The sequence below is a fragment of the Chenopodium quinoa genome, unplaced genomic scaffold, assembly GCF_001683475.1.
Source record: "Chenopodium quinoa cultivar QQ74 unplaced genomic scaffold, ASM168347v1, whole genome shotgun sequence".
NCBI lineage: Eukaryota > Viridiplantae > Streptophyta > Magnoliopsida > Caryophyllales > Amaranthaceae > Chenopodium > Chenopodium quinoa.
The window spans coordinates 2510991-2528194 of NW_018742616.1; the positions used below are offsets into that span (position 1 = coordinate 2510991).

A 17204-nucleotide genomic window follows, 5' to 3' on the forward strand; every position below is an offset into this window, starting at 1 on the left:
CGTACATAATTTTTTCACTAAACCTTCTGTGTAAATAATTTGGACTTAAGTCCACTTCCTTATGTTCTTTACCTCTTAGCAATTTTATTACCTACTTCATTTTCCTACTTGTAATTTTTTTCACCAGTGATAAACAATGTTCCAAATAAAAAATTAAAAAAAAGGAAAATTGTCATTTTGCTTAAGCTAGAAATCAGTTAAATTAAGTTGAATATGTGCTTATGTCAAAGGTAGAATGGAACTATTTGGTTATCATTGCTTCTGTATAAAAGGAAGGGAAACCAACAGTTTATGGTAATAAATTTATGTGAATGCAAAACCCTGTGTTTCTTCTAGGGAATATCCTAATTGTTCTAATGCAACCATAAAGATTTTCTTTTAGGGATAAGAATTACATCTTGTTACGATGTTTAGGGCAGGTTGATGTTAGTTTACGAGAGTTTGGTATATATACTAAAAAATTTGAAAAGGGAGATCTTTTTTTTTTTTTTTTTTTTTTTTTGGGGGGGGGGGTGGGGTGGGTTGTGTAGGGTGTTTTTGGAGAGTGTGCAATGAACCCACTACCACCACCCACTATCTTAACCTATAGCAGGCGACAAAAGAAGCAGCAGCAAACCAACAACAACATGCCGTGGCCACTACAAGGCAGACAGAGGACCGTTAAAAAGGGCAGACAAGCAACCTTGGCTATTTGTTGTTACTGTGGTAAAATAGGAAGAAGACAAGAGTAGTACTTGTAGCAATTAAGGCCTTGTTTGCCAATCCTTGCAATGTAGTAGTAGTATAAATAGTAGTGGTCTAGAAGGGAGAAGTTTATCCTTGGAGAGTAATGGCCTAAAGCCATTGACGCTTTTACGCTAGCTTAAACTTTATCAATCAAACAACCTTTCGACCTTATTTACTATTCGTATCATGCTAGTCTGTTGCAGTCGTATCATGCTAGTCCGTTGCAGTTGGTATCCATGGCACCGACGGCCCCGATGGTGACCGTTGAACGAGTAGCCGCACTCGAAGAGCAGTTGGAAGAGATAAGCGACAAGGTTGGAGATGGAGAAAATTCTCTCCAACATATTCTGATGAAGAGTAGGAAAAGGAAGCATGCAAAAACCGAGAAACCATTGACGACATTAGACAGAGGTTAGAGGCCCAAGTAGATCGATTTCATAACGACCAGAACCAGCAGAATGCTCTAATGAAAAGCAACCAAGCCAAATTTTTTTGAAAAATTTCGAGGAGTCTTAGCCACCATTAAAGATCTGGGTAAGCAACCTGTGACGGTGGAAGACGAGGCGGAGCATGTGTCGAGGGCGGTGGAATCCACGGGATCCGTTTTGGTAATTGGGACCCTGGAGCAGGAGGGGGATTCCGACATCACAATGACCACCATGACAACCGTGGAAACTGGAAGTACGTACAGGAAGCTTGATATGCCGACGTTTGACGGACCTTAATGGGTGGATCTTGCGGGGGGAACAATACTTTCAATTCTATCGACTCACGGAGGTGGAAAAATTACAGGCAGCGGTCGTGGCTATGGACGGTGATGCGTTGAGGTGGTACCAATGGGAACACCGTCGCCAGCCGGTCATCAATTAAGAAGATATGAAGATGCGCGTACTTACCTCGTTCCAGCCAGTGATCACGGGAACCCTCCACAAATAGTGGTTGGCGGCGACCCAGACATGCACGGTGGTGGAGTACCGGAGAACGTTTATCGAGAAAGCTTCGCCGTTGGCCGACGTCCCAGAGAGTATTATGTAGGGGCAATTTGTTAATGGGCTCAAGGAGGATATAAGGGCAGAGTTCCAGACGTTGAATCTGTTAACCCTAGAAGACGCAATGGATCTTGCAATACGGGTGGAAGAACGAAACCGGGTGGGGCTTATTCTAAACCCGGCCCATACTCTGACTTAAACCGAAGTCAGCTTTTACCTTGCTAGGAGTTGGCATTACCAATTATCAACCCACAAATTCCAACCGAACTATCCCACAAATTAACCCAACCCCACAAAGTTCCACAGTTAATTACCCATCTTCCACCTTTCAACCCCGTAACAACCCAGCTCCACTCAATTCAGCGGGCGAGGGAAATTCAAGACAAGAAGGCCAAGGGCCTGTGCTTTAAGTGTGACGGTCGCTAAATAGGGCCCACCTATGTTTGGACGGCGAAGGGACTAATTGTACTCCTCGTGGAGGAAGAAGAGAGTGGTGAATTTTCCGCCATGGAGAATTTCGGCGAGGAGGAAGAGGCGATACCAGTTGTTATTTCCATCAATTCACTTGTAGGATTGACTAATCCTAAGACCATGAGACTTAAGGGCGAGATAAAAGGGCAGAGCTTGGTAGTGATGATCGATCCCGAGGCAACACACAACTTCATATCGTTGCAAGCCGTGAAAAATCTTGAGTTGGAGATCACTAGAGATGCGGCCTTTGGTGTTTAGTTGGGAAATGGCGAAAACATCAAGGGTAGGGGGCAATGTTTGGGAGTTAGGCTGAAACTTAGTGAAGATGTGGAAATTGAGGAAGAATTTTTGCCACTCTAATTAGGAAACTCTGTTATTCTCAGAGTGCAATGGTTAGAAAAATTGGGGACGGTGTTGACCAATTGGAAGCTACAAGAGATCAGTTTCTCAGAGGGAGGGAAGATGGTAACCGTGAAGGGAGACCCGAGCTTAGAAAGAACCAGCATCGCCCTCAAGGCCATGATCAAGACCCTCAAGAAACAAAAAAAGGGACTGTTGGTCGAATTGAACAGGTTGGAAGGGGAGAAAGGAGAAATAGAAGGTGAGGTACCTTCATTTTGACGGGAAGTGTCGGATGAATTTAAGGGTGTTTTTGAAGAACCCAAAGGATTACCCCCTACTAGAGGGCACGAACATTCTATAGTGCTCTACAAGACGAGATTGAGAAACTAATTGGGGAAATGCTAATGGCCGGAATCATACGGCCCTCTACAAGTCCTTTTTCTAGTCCGGTTTTATTAGTAAAGAAGAAAGATGGTTCATGGCACTTTTGCATGGATTACCGGGCACTTAACAAAGAAACCGTTCGCGACAAGTATCCCATACCGATGATCGATGAGCTCTTAAGATGAGTTGAATGGGGCCCAAGTGTTCACCAAGCCGGCTACCATCAAATTCTCGTTCAACCGGAAGACACCCACAAGACGGCGTTTCGTACACACGAGGGCCATTACGAGTTCTTAGTAATGCCTTTTGGGTTAACGAATGCCCCGGCTACATTTCAATCGTTAATGAATGAGGTATTTCGTCCATTTTTACGCAAATTTGTTCTCGTGTTTTTTGACGATATACTTGCGTACAATTCAAGCAAGGAGGAGCATGTTTTCCATGTGAAGGAGGTGCTAGCAATTCTTAGATCACACTCTCTATTTGCTAACATTAAAAAATGTGAATTTGGTAAAGAAGTGGTAGCCTACTTGGGCCACCTTATTTCAAAGGAGGGAGTAGCTGTGGACCAAGAAAAAGTCCAATCCATGCTTAAGTGGCCCACACCCAAGTCTTTAAGGGACTTAAGAGGTTTTGTAAGCCTCACTGGGTATTATAGAAATTCATCTTCCACTACGCTCAAATTGCTCAACCACTTACCGACCAACTCAAAAAGGATAATTTTGGGTGGTCCGAAGCGGCGGAATAGGCGTTTATGAAGCTGAAACTGGCTATGACATCCGCACCCGTACTGCTAATGCCGAACTTCACCAAGCCTTTTGTGGTAGAGTCGGACGCATATGGGTATGGTCTTGGCACGGTGTTGCTGTAGGAGGGGAGGCTGGTGGCGTATTTCAGCAAGGTTTTGGGGCCGGATGGTCGAAATAAATCGATCTACGAGAAGGAACTCATGGCGGTTTGCTTGGCCATACAAAAGTGGAAGCTTTACCTCTTAGGAAGGAAATTCATCGTACGGAGTGACCAACAAAGTCTGAAATTCATCACACAACAAAGAGAATTGGGCATGGAGTATCAGCGGTGGGTAAGAAAACTAATCAGATTTTATTTCGAAATTCAGTATAAACCTGGGGTGGCCAATCGGGTGGCCGACACTCTGTCAAGGCGGGGCGAGGATGAAGAGGACTCGGAATTAGGGGCCCTAATTGCTGTACAAGGAGTGAATTGGGAGTCGTTAGAGAAGGAAATTCGAGAGGATGGGGGGATACAAAAACTGAAGTTGGAGATTGAGAAGGGAGAAGGAAGCGTAGGTTATATGGTGGACGACAACCACCTGTTATACAAGGGTCGATTAGTGATTCCACGAATCTCCACCACGAAGCGATGGTCATGATTCTCCGGAGGGTGGTCACGAGGGCGAAACCAAGACCTATTTGAGGATGGCCAGAGAGTGGTTTTGGGTAGGGATGAGGCGTGAAATAGCGGCATATGTCACAGAGTGCGTGATTTGCCAACGCAACAAGCACTCACAACAATCTCCGTCGGGGCTGTTGCAACCCTTACCCATACCGGAACGAGTGTGGGAAGATATTATAATGGACTTCATCGAGGGCTTGCCGAAATCTAAGGGGATTGATACTATATTGGTCTTGGTCGATCGATTGTCGAAGTATGCTCATTTTTTGGGGCTCAAACATCCATTCACCGCCTTGGGTGTGGCTGAGATTTTGTGAGAGAGGTGGTGCGGTTGCACGGTGTGCCTAGTAGCATTACCGAGTGTTTGTGAGCACATTTTGGAAGGAATTGTTTCTTTTGCAAGGTACAGATCTCAAACGAAGCACGTCGTATCACCCCCAATTTGACGGGCAGTCTGAGGTAGTGAACAAAAGGCTTGAGACTTATCTTCGGTGCTTCGCAGGAGAGCAGCCTAAGTCATGGGCACGGTGGTTACCATGGGCAGAGTACTCATACAATACCGCCACCCATTCTTCAACTCAAATGACCCCATTTAAGATCTTGTACGGCCGGGATCCTCCGCAGCTGATTAGAATGGGGCTGGCCAGACCATGGTGTTTCTTTAGATTGCTCTTGTTATAGTTGTGTATGGTTTTTCATTACATATAAATAGAAGGACATGTAATGTAGGATCTGAAGTGCAAAGTTTTGATTATGGAGGAAGTTAAAACGATATGTAGGAAATGGGTTTGTATAAGCACATAGCACAATTGTATTAGATTGAAGTGAATGCAAGAAAAGGTTTTTGATGGCGCAAGAGATAATTTCTTCATTCATGTAGTTGACCCTATCCTTTTGGGATTAAGGTTTTGGTATTGTTGCCTTTCTTTGTGCAGTGAAGGATCTTTTATTTTAATAATTATTTGGTTGTGCTGGGAGTGCAGAGGAGAGGTCACATTTCTCCCTGTCATTTACACCAATAAACTACTTGGAAGGATAAAAGGTTCAGGGCAAGATGGTAGCCCATTGCAAATTGACCCATAAATAGCAATAATATACTCACCCCCAATAAAAATCACTACTCAGTCTGTCTCTCCCCTCTCTCTCTCTCTGCTACTGGGGTCATCCTAATCTCATCCAATAAACTTTGCAACTTGCCATTTCACAATTCAGTATTGAAACAAAATCTTGAAATATCACCCCCTCCCCTTCCCCTCCTTTTCACCCCAAAAAAAGAAGGTTTGTGTCTTATAGCTCAATGTAAACGAAGCCCTGAATTCGAACATGGAATTGTAGGATTCACTAAATTATGATTTGTAATTACTACTAATTAGGATAAAAGGGTTTTGCTGGATTGTGTGAGTGAGGATTGAATTGAGGTTAATGTCGGAGTTTGAAGGTGGAGAAGAGGATGAATGTTAGTTTTTGGGGGATTGGGTGGGCCTAATTGGCTGGATAGAAAATCGTTTTTTTTTTTTTAGTTACTGGAGTTTAACTGGAATCAGTTCAATACAGTTAAGGTAGCAAGAATTTGGTGGTTTAGGCAAGGCTTTATATACTTTATCTGATTGATTGTTATTGATGTAATATTACTCCTATAATTTTTATTTGGCTTTATGTCCTCGTACTAGTTCTGTTGCTTTTGCCTCTTTGGCAAAATTCTCTATGTTCAAAAGGCAGAAAAAATCACTTTCAGCATGTCTTCAAAGTAACTTAATTGTGTGAGTCGTGTGTGTGTGTGTGTGTGAAGAAAAAAATAGTGAGAAAGGGATGCCTGAATATATATGTTGGTGCACTTGGCAAATAATGCTTTAGAAGTTTTGGAGAGCATGGAGAAAATTGTTCGATGTTGTTGTAATCATTATTGTTCAACAATCTATATAGTATACATCATGTGATGTTGGACATGACTAGAATATGAACTGATATTGGACATGTTTACATGATTTATATCTTTGGTAGGGTAACATATCTTGCTTAATATGCGTGTATTGTAAACTGATCATTTAGACGGGCATCTTATGCTTGATTGTAATCTATTTATATATAATGTGCTTGTGTGGCTTTGTTTTTTTTCAGTCGAATGACTGTAGGGAAGATGATTGAGCTTCTGGGAGGTAAAGCTGGAGTTTCATGCGGCAGATATCACTATGGAAGTGCCTTTGGTGAACCAAGTGGCCATGCCGACAAAGTTGAAGATATAAGGTTTTGTTTCACTTGTATGATAGAGTTTTGGTTTTCCCAAGATGTCTTCTGAATTTAGTTTGTGCATTTTCCCAGTGAGACCTTAGTGAAGCATGGATTCAGTTACAGCGGCAAAGATTTCCTCTATTCAGGTTATTATTGTCCTTCTAAACCTTTTTACATCATGAGATCTGTATTTCTGACCTCTCTCTTGCTTTTTTTCTTTCTTATATCCATTAGTTTTTCTGTCAAGTGACAACATTCTACAATATCTTGGACATTATTTATTTCGAATATGAAATCTGAAGCTGTTATATTTCATGTACTATATAATATATTCTTACAAATTTTTGTGCCTGTTTTTATTTTTCCCAAGCGTTGAGACAATTTTCATTACCAAATTGTTAACTTCGAAATTGTCACTGACTTGCTTATCAATTTTATTACCAATATAGATTCAATGTCCACAGCTTTAAAGAGCTTTCATTTCATTGTTTACTGCTAGTGTTATTCAGCTAAAAAACATGATATTGAAAAGTTACCCTCTATTTTCCCCCTTGTGTCTTTCCAATTGGTTCTTGTTTTTCATGGTGAAAGGCTACAAGAGGTAATTTATTACAGTAAGAACTGTTTTGTAACAATTTATGGAGCTTCAAAAAAGTATAACAATGAGTAAAACAAGTGCAAGAGAAATATTTGTGAGAAAGTCTTCCTAGGCCCAGTTAGAATTGCAAAACCTAGCACGGTTCCCTATAACCATTTTTTCCTCATGCACCTCTAAAGAGGTCTTCTCTCAAATCTGGGCTTCACTCAAAGTCTTTCTTGAAATTGCGTAGCCTCTTATACCCTAATTGATTTTTCGGATACAACGCTCACAATTTCTCTTAACTCTTTGCCTTCTCTTAACTCTCAAATATTAAAATTGTGTTTCTTGTGTGCTTTTTCAGTGATTAATTTCGCTCTTTCACACCCCCCAAAAGCTTGTATCCAATCTCTTATTTAAGAAAGGACTAACCCAATTGTCTTCATACTCCTCAAATAATCTCCTCTGTTGGTGGCAAGCGAACTTGCTATTAAGGAAAACATGTGAACATAATCTACATATTCTCGGCAAAGCAAATGAATGTAAGGTGAGATTACACACACCCCAACCTTTGTTTTTGGAGCATTATCATATTTATTTATCTGTTGCAATGATAGTGTCCAAGTGAAAGCTCCCACCTTAAGAGGAATGTTGGCCTTCGTGAAATTTTCTGATAGATCAGTTGGGTATTTAGGGGACTAAGACAAGATAGAAAGATTATGCATGAAAAGGCCCCAGATAGGTTCCCATTTATGCCCTGGATTTTCCATATCCTTTAATTCATAAACTTATTGGTCACAATTAGAAGCAAGCACCTCTAATTTTCAATCATGGGGTGATCTTCTAAAATGCAAATATCTTGCTCTGGTAGACACATAAAGGCTGCTCTCTTAATCAAACGTCCTCTCAAAAGTGACTCTGATTTCCATTTGCTAATTTGAACCTTACTAAAGGATTGAAAAAGTGAAGAAACCTTTTGGATAAAACATGCTTCTGAGTCACCCTTCTGCATCCTGAGCCTCTGATGCGGTTCAACATAAGACATGCTTGCTGTTGATGACATTATACCAAACAGGATGGGGCTCAAGAAGAAACATCCACCATCATTTACCCATCATGTCTAAAGTCAACTTCACAAACACTTAAATTGGCTTGATAATAAAAGAAGGTTTTATTAAACAAACTTTTATTTGTCATATACGTATCCTGAGAGCTAGAAGCTATATTAACTCGTCACTTTTCATACAATGTGTTTTCATTTACTGTTGTCCTTAAAAAGTTGAATATTCCATTAGGGATAAGTTTCTTGATTGAGAGTTTAGTATTGTTTTCAATCCCTTATATGAGTTCCATTGTAAAATTATGTATTTGGAAGTCTGAACTGAAATTGAAAGGAAGAATTATTATTGATATTTATCTATTTTTATAAAAATAACAACTGCTTTTTTTATAAAGTGATTTTCCTCTTATCAGTTGGTTTGTCTCATTTTCTTCTTGTCTTTTCTATTATTGCATATTCATCAAATCCATAATACAACCTGTTTTAGGTAATTCTTTTTTATCGCAATATAGGTAGTTCAACCTCTATTTTTTATTTTATATTCTAACTTATTATAGCAACTGAAATTAGGGAAATGGGTGAGTTAGTCTAAAGTGGGTCTCTTTTTATACTGTTTGGATAAAATGAAAAGGTTTAAGAGAATTCCGTTGCCATAGTAGTACTAAAGCAACTGTAAGAATATATAAAGAACACACTTACTATTTGCTAAAAAAGACTAATAGATTTGATTAGGATGAAAACTTACTATTTGCATGAATTATATTCCATGCACAAACAGAGTAGTTTAAGACTGTATAAAATGGCGCCCCTAGGCGCTAGGCGATTAAGGTAGAGTATTTTTTTTTGCTCTAGGCAAGGCGCATGAGGCGCATCTAGGCGTTGCAGGAACTTTATTACTTCAGTGCGCGTTGAACTTTTTTTTACATTTGTTTAAGATGCATCTTGAAAACTTTTTTTTTTTTTTTTTTTTTTTTTTTTTTTTTTTTTTTTTTTGCATTTGTTTAAGATGCATCTTGAAGATTGGAAAATAGTAAACTATGACAACTTTAGCTATAAAGGAATAAAAGCTCTGGTTTCTTTTATGCATGTTCGTGAATTTGAATGTGTTTATAATATTGAGGCAATACAGTTGCGTAAGACCATGATACCTCATGTCTGCAAATTATTATAGTATGAATGTAAGTTTAATTTTCTTACTTTTGCTTCAGGCATAACTGGAGAACCACTGCAAGCATATATATTCATGGGGCCAATTTACTATCAAAAATTAAAACACATGGTGAGATTATTTGAATCTTTTGACAACTATTTACTGTGCATGAAATCTACTTCATACAATGAAAATGTGCTGATTGCAGTAATTTTTTCTCCTATCCCCCTCCCCCCCCCCCCCCCCCCCCCCCCCCCCCACCCTCTTCCGCAACCCCCGTCCCCAGATTTGTTTGTAAAGTTGATTCCCATGCTTCTATAGTGACTTATATAAATGCTCTGCACAGCTTAGTAGGAAGGTAAAATAACCTTCTACTATTCTCTCCCCACTTCTATACCTTGATCATCTTTGTTTGGCTCGCAAGACAAGTTAGTTGACTTATTCATGAGTTTCTTTACTTGTCAATTTATAGCTTCCTAGATAGAACTCCTAACTTAGGACCTTTCCCTATCACCGCCTTTTTTAGGAGACTGGGTTCTTAAGCAGGTCGCTGGTTTGGTAAAACTCAATACATTTTTGAACTTTCCTATATGAAGAGATGTTACCTCCTCATGCATGGAATCTGTGGCTTTCTACTGGAGAGAAAGGGGACCTCTTCTTGTAATGGTAAAGTAGATTTTCTGTGGTTCAGGATTCTAGGGTTTAGAAAGACTACCTCTATTTCTATTTAGTTGCACCGTTTCTTATTGGCACAATAAATTAGGAGAAAAAGTAGGGGTCTGTGAAGGGTATTCTAAGCAAAGAAGATTACATGAATTAAGGCAACTGGGAATTGGTCACCACGTGAAAAGTAGGGGCATATAGGTCCTGTAAAAAAACCATGATAAGAAAATGATGCAATTTTTATGATATTTCCGTTTTAAATAAATGGTGCATCTAGAGAGAAACGGAGGAAGTATTTGGGTGTAGTACCTTAGATTTTAAGAGGCGTAAAGTTTTTGGGCAGTTTACTTTTATGCTATTATGGGTGTTTTGGTTAGAGGGGAATAGGATTGATTATGATTAGTTGTCTTCTTTGGCATCCTTATTAGCTAGTAGTATTCCCTCCTTTTTTTATTACCTGTTTTGACTTTGAGTACTATTAATACACTGATTTCCTTGATTTAGCCTTTTCTTTTCTCTCTATTTTGTTGGAATTCTGATCCCTCTCATTGTAGTTTCCTCTATCATCTTCATTTCTCTTTCCACCCCCACCCCTACCCCAGGAATAAAAATAGGAAAAGGAAAAAAAATCTCTTTTCGTTTTGTGTTCATGAATTGGATGCACATCTTTCTGTAATCTATTCGCGATCTTTTTTACCATCAAAGATTTTGGTTTTTAATACTGAGTACTATATTCCTGCTCTTGTGCTCATGAACAATTCTAGTTTCTTGTGGCGTGTTCTGGTACCGAAGTTTTGCTACTAATTGCGCCATTTTTTGGTGCAAACAGGTGTTGGATAAAATGCATGCGCGAGGCTTTGGTCCTCGTGCTATCTTAACTAGGCAACCAACTGAAGGGAAAGCTAGAAATGGAGGTACTAAAATTACTAATATAACTGTGCTCTTTATAAACTGCTAAAAGTTCTGTTTTCGTTGACACCAAATATCTGTTCAGGATTAAGGGTTGGCGAAATGGAGCGTGATTGTTTGATAGCTTATGGTGCTAGCAATCTGATTTATGAACGCTTGATGATCTCAAGTGATCCCTTTCAAGTTCAGGCAAGTTCATATGTTTGAAATTAGAACCTGTTGCTGTCTATTCTCATTCTACATGGATATCACTTTATCCTAGTAAATGTGGGATGCTATCTAGTTGATTTACTGAGTAATAATATTGTGGGACCATCTAGTTCCTCATTCTAGCTTGTTGCAAAGAGAAAGCTCTGCTCTCTTCTTGTGTTTTCGTTAATGTTCCATAACTAAGGGTGTTCAATGTACCGGACAATATTGGGATTTTATCCATGCAAATTTGAGAGATTGCCTTAGATTTTATTCAGTTTAAAAGGGTTTCTGGAAATGGTATATTTAATCCAATGTGAGAGATGCACACAAAATTTTCTTCAGTTGATGTATTCCAGTAAGAGATACATCAGCTCTTGAATAAGATGAAATAGTGGAGCTTTTGTCAGGGATAAATGAAAGGATAAGTGGGTTTTGATTTTTCACCTCCAGCATCAATATAATGGGTTTTTTCCCGTCTTCTCCAGTGAAGTTGAGTAAGCATTTGATTCCCCTTTGCTTTTGGGGCTATCTCATGTTAGCTATTCACCAAGTTCTCTTCTGGTTATCTCAGTCTACAAAGCTGGATTGTTATTCGCGTTGAGGGACTAAACATCAAGTGCTTTCAGTTGATCAGTGACATAAATCTTTAAAAGACTAATAGTCAGAAAACGCAATAAGAAGAGCCATTTGTTTCTAGAGTTTTAAGTTAGAATGAATACAGAATATTGAATATCCATGTACATAGCGTAGAAATCTGCTGAATTTCTATTATTAAAAAATATTTATGTTCTACTTCTTGACATGCTTAAAAAATTCCATGTTCTGCTCAGGAGAGGGAGGGGGTGAGAGGCAGTTGGAATTTTTTTTTTTATATATTCTTCATATTGGATGGAAGTTCTCCAGGATCAGCTATTACCAGTGTTGAATTAAAACATTTTTTCTGTGGCTGTATAATTCATATGATCTGTCATTAGATTGCATGCTGCACTTTTGCTTAACTCCCATTCATCCTTAATCTGTGCAGGTTTGTAGATCATGCGGATTGTTGGGATATTACAACCATAAACTGAAAGCTGGTATTTGCAGTGCTTGTAAAAATGGGGAAAATATATCCACCATGAAATTGCCCTATGCTTGCAAGCTCCTGTTTCAGGTAAATTCCACTCCCCCATGCAACCCAGTGCCTCAAAAATTTACGAAGTATATAAATGTAACAGTAATTCTTTATTGTTTAATTGTGACTGAACATGTTTCTAGTAAAGTATTTTTGACAAGTTACATCTCTTCTGTGCAGGAACTCCAATCGATGAACATAGTTCCTCGTTTGAAGTTGTCCGATGTTTGATTTGTTTACTATCTCTGAAAACAATTGTGCTCTGAGATGCAATATTGTAATGATATCAATATGGCATTGGCTCCATCAGCTAATGAGCGGAATATTGTGAAAGAAATGAGTGTAGCAACATCAGGAAAAATGGTGCATTTGACCAATTTACCTTCTGGAATGTGGTCTAGTGTCCAAATACATCAATCGCGGGAACCAGGATTTTCTCTATTGTGACCAAATGTTGCTGTATCATACCAGGGAGGATAGATTCAGGACAGATGCAGCACAGTAAACCCCTGCATTCAACCAGGGACGACTCTTGGAGGGTGTGTTGCCGTATGCTCGTATTAGGAGTTTTGTAGACACTGATCTTTGAAATAGTCGTGTATATATATGATGTTTGCATCACTTACTATTCTCTTTAGCATTACGGGAATAGTTTGCCAGTTTTGTATGACTTTGATACTTAGTTATTCAGCCAAAAAAAAATCAATAAAGAACGCATTCAGTTACTTTTTTTGTTATCAGTAGTTGGACTAGTGAATTTGTGATACCATAGGGATGATAATGAGTAGATAGCTTCTCAAAGTTGGTGTCAATTAGTGCAATTTTGCCTTTAATATACTAATATAGATTGAATACTTAGGATGTAGGTTTGTATTAAGAATCTACCCTTCATTATTTATATTCAAGTAGGATTGTACGATCCTACCTACCTTAATACCCTACCTACAATTTAGATTGTTGGATCAAATTATGATTTTAACACAAACTTAACCCACATGTCAATGAAATAGTTAAACTTTAAATATATCATATAACTAATATCTATAACTAATACTAAAGTAGTAACCGCTGATATCATTCTATTTTAAGATTAGACACATGTTATGTTGTCATTAAAAATTCTCTTCAAAACTATAAATGACGTCATCATTTTGTAATTTTTATTTTATTTTATTAAAATTTTGATCAACTGCATTATTATTACTATCAAATTCTGAAAAACGGTCCATTCTCTTTAACAATAATGTTTCAATTTTTTCTTCCTCAGGTACCCTTTTCATCATTTAATTTTTCTATGAGCTCTATTTTTAAAAAAATAAAAAAAATTGACGTTTTATTTGTTTTGGGAATATTTTTGTTTTTAATTTTGGTATGAAAAAATAAACAAATTTTAAAAAAATTATTTAATCAAATCGTGCATCGCACGAGACTAATCTAGTATAAAGCTAAACTTTTAGCCAGGCCACGAGACAGTGACACTTGGCATTCTAGTTTTTCGCCAAGTGTCGCGCCGAGTAGGCGACAATTTATTATTAATATGACACATAGGATTTATTTAAATATATTTTTTGTAGGATAGGATAAAAAAAAGTTTGATAGATTCAGTAGGATAAAAGAAGTTATTTTAGTGTTTTATTTTCAATAAAATTTGGATGATTTAGTATGATAAAAAAATTATCTTAGAAAACTTTTGGTTTAATTAGAAATTTATTTTCAATAAAATACCAATATTTCTATACAAATGACGGATCTAGAGAGGTACAAAAGAAAAAAAAAATCAAAGAGACCTGTTACTATATGTAACTATTCTCTTAATTCTTAACATGCAACCAGCCTTTCCTTAGATGTTCAGAAAAAATGAAAAGAGATCACAGCTTTAGACTACCGTTCTTTTTTGTTGTACATTATTACTTCTAATTTTTTAAGCTTGTCAAGTGAATACTAATCCATAATTTACCCATAAACGGACAAGAAGTGATTCAACTAACATATATATTTTACATAAAAAGTTTTATTTTAAAATTCCATAAACAACCTGGGTATTGATAAGTCTATTTTATATATATTTTTATTCCCCGTCCCACGGTCATATTTGTGCTTATTTGAGCTCTACGGAGCTATTTTTATTTACTAATATACGTTTTCTAGTGTTTTTGTAGAGTTGGTATTATTTTGTAGGAATTTGCAGAATTATGTTAATTTCCGAGCTTATTGTGCCACTACGAAGATATTGGAGTTTGATCGTATTTTATGACCGTATATTTAAAGTCCAAAGTCGAGCTAATTAATTTTGATTCGGTGATTAAGGGTTCGGTTCGTTTGGAGTACTAATTTTTGTTACAAGTCCAAGTTAGATTAAGAAGAAGGAAATTGCGGACCGAGCAATAAGGCCCGAAATCAGAACTGCCGGGCGAGCTGTCAGTTTGCTTCATCATAGTGGGCTTGTTGTTTAGGCCCACTTGGATTTGTTGTGTCGGTAGGCGGTAGTAGTATATAGGCTTATCATGCTTTTAGATTTGTTTTAGGTAGCAGCTTTAGATTATTTTTTTAAGTATACTTTGGTCTTTCTTGAATTAGCTTCCATTAATTAGTTTAGTTGACTTTTAGTTTATAGTTTTCCTTACTTTCAATTTTAGATCTTATTATTGCTTTGTTATTTCAAGTATTTGATTATTTCACAAGTTCGGATTTTCGTCAGTTCGATAGTATATTTTTCTTTCTTTCAGTTCGATAGTAAATTTATCATCTTTGTTTCATTCTTGTTTATTTTATGCTTATTTTAATTGCTTTCTTATTAGTTTTATAATTATTGTTTTTATTATGTTTCTTTAATTACCTTGATTAGTTTAGTTTTAATTATATTTGTGTAGTTTATTTCTAGGGTTGTGGGGATCCATGAATAATACGAAGGGGTAATTTATTATTGTTGATTGATTAATTTCCTATTGATTGATTTAATGCTATGCAATTAGATTAGGTCTGGTTTAATTGTATGAGTTTTGCAATATTGATTCGAGAGATAATAATTAATGTTTAGGCTTAGTTTCAATAGGCATGTTAATCTATAAATGGTTAGGTCGAGATTCGAGAGATGAGATTTAATACCGGTAGATAGCCTCCACCCTATTCAGAAAGTCTACTTAGCCCAGTGAATCGAATCCCCGAGCTCCCTCTCTAGCCTACATTCTCTACATGATTGAGACCAATCGATCTCCCCGGAAAGATGAGGAAGAAGAAGATTTATGTGATTATAATACGTAGCGACAACCCTTTATAATCTGGTTAATTTATACATTGATAATTGATTGTTATGTTTACCCTAGAGTATTATTTATTGGTGAACCTATACCCTAGAGCTCTTTATTATTGATTATTCCTTTGATTTATTTGCTTAGTTTTATTATTAGTTTAATCCATACAAATACAAATTAGTTACCTGATAATTTAGATTATAATAGTTAATTAAGAGTAAAAGAACATTGTTTCCCTGTGAATTTGACCCTACTTCTATATCTACTTTAGTTAGAGGACTTAGGAATTACTTTTGATTAGGTGATACAATTTTAGTCTGTCAGGTATCGCACTGGGCACAAAACTAGTAATTAAATAATAGTATAGATTATTAAAAAAAAATTGATATAACTATCTCATTTTTCTAAAGTCTTACCCACTTTTCGTTTTTATCCGTTTTTTTCAGTTTTACTCATTTTTATGACAACTTTTATTCATTTTTTTTTATCATCTACAACCATATTTTGTGGGACCCAATTTTATTCAATAAATCTCGTACTCTCTATCTTTCCTCTTTTTAATACGGAGTACAAAAATACCTACATGTATGATCCCCATTTTTATTTGGATAAATATACTTTAATAATCCCAACTATGGCGATCTACTTCTAATAATCTCAACTAAGTTTTATTATCTAATAATCCCAACTATGGGGTTAGTTTGCCTCTAGTGATCTCAACCGGTCCACACCAAGTCAACGACTTGTTGTAACAGGTAACTAATACACATGTCAGCATGTGATTGGTCTAAAATTTTAAAAAAAAAACAAAAACAAAAATCTTAACAGCCACCAACCCCTCCCCTTCCGCCACCGCGAAACCCAAGGGCCAACCCCTAGCCCATCAAAAAGTAGTCGGTTGCCTCCCCTAACCCCCGAAAATGACCGATCGACCCCTCCTAACCCCCAAAACCACCCTAGTTGGCCCACTTCCACCCGTCAAACCACCCACCTTCCCTCGAAAACAACCTCTCAATAGTCGAAACCGACCCTCCTCCCTTCCCAACCCCAAATTCGGCCCCATGGGCGGTTTCGAGGGTGGGGAAGGGAGTGGGAGCGTTGGAGTGACACTTAATTTCTTTTTTTTTCTTTTTGATTTTCCGGCGAAGGGGGGAAGGAAGAGAGGAGATTGGTTTAGGGGGTGGGGGTGGGGGTGGATTGACTGTGTTGCTTTGGGGGTTGGGAGGGTTAGCCGGCCGTTTTCGGGGGTTTCCTGTGGGCTGGGGGTTGGCCTAGGGTTTCACAATGGGGGAAGGGGAGGAGGTGGCTTGGAATGGTTTTTGTTTTTTTATTATTCTTTTTTTATTTTTTAATATTACACCAATCACGTGCTAAACGTGCGTGGCTTTTATAAAACAAAAAAATACCCTTCCAGCAGGTTATCGGTCATTGGGACCACTGAGGCAAAGTCGTAACATAGTTGGAATTATTAGAAGTAAATTGTCAATATTTGTGAATATTTTTCCTTTTTATTTTTCTTAAATTTGCGTATTTTACAGTAACTGAGTAAGACTCAGCAAAGCAAAGGTAGTACTTAACTTTTAATTAATACATACTTCGCATTTAACAACATATTTCAAGATACATTTTTTTAAAAACGTTATTAAAAGATTATTGTTAAAGTGAGTATTTGAATAGTGACAAAAGTATTGTCAATTATTATGGGACAAAAAGGAAATTGTTTTTAATACCCCA

The 17204-nt window shown here is 37.5% G+C and overlaps 1 protein-coding gene across 2 annotated transcripts in view; it reads left to right on the top strand.

The window, feature by feature from the left end:
- The window catches only part of LOC110721618 (DNA-directed RNA polymerase III subunit 2-like), a 37987-nt gene extending 25043 nt beyond the window's left edge, over nt 1-12944 (top strand). For both annotated transcript variants that reach the window (XM_021900804.1, XM_021900805.1), the window contains 7 exons: nt 6444-6569; nt 6645-6700; nt 9400-9470; nt 10834-10918; nt 10999-11102; nt 12130-12258; nt 12400-12944. In XM_021900804.1, the coding sequence (XP_021756496.1) occupies nt 6444-6569; nt 6645-6700; nt 9400-9470; nt 10834-10918; nt 10999-11102; nt 12130-12258; nt 12400-12450 (622 nt within the window). In that variant the 3' untranslated portion in view covers nt 12451-12944. The remainder of the gene's footprint in view (nt 1-6443; nt 6570-6644; nt 6701-9399; nt 9471-10833; nt 10919-10998; nt 11103-12129; nt 12259-12399) is intronic.
- Nucleotides 12945-17204: the final 4260 nt, after the last annotated feature.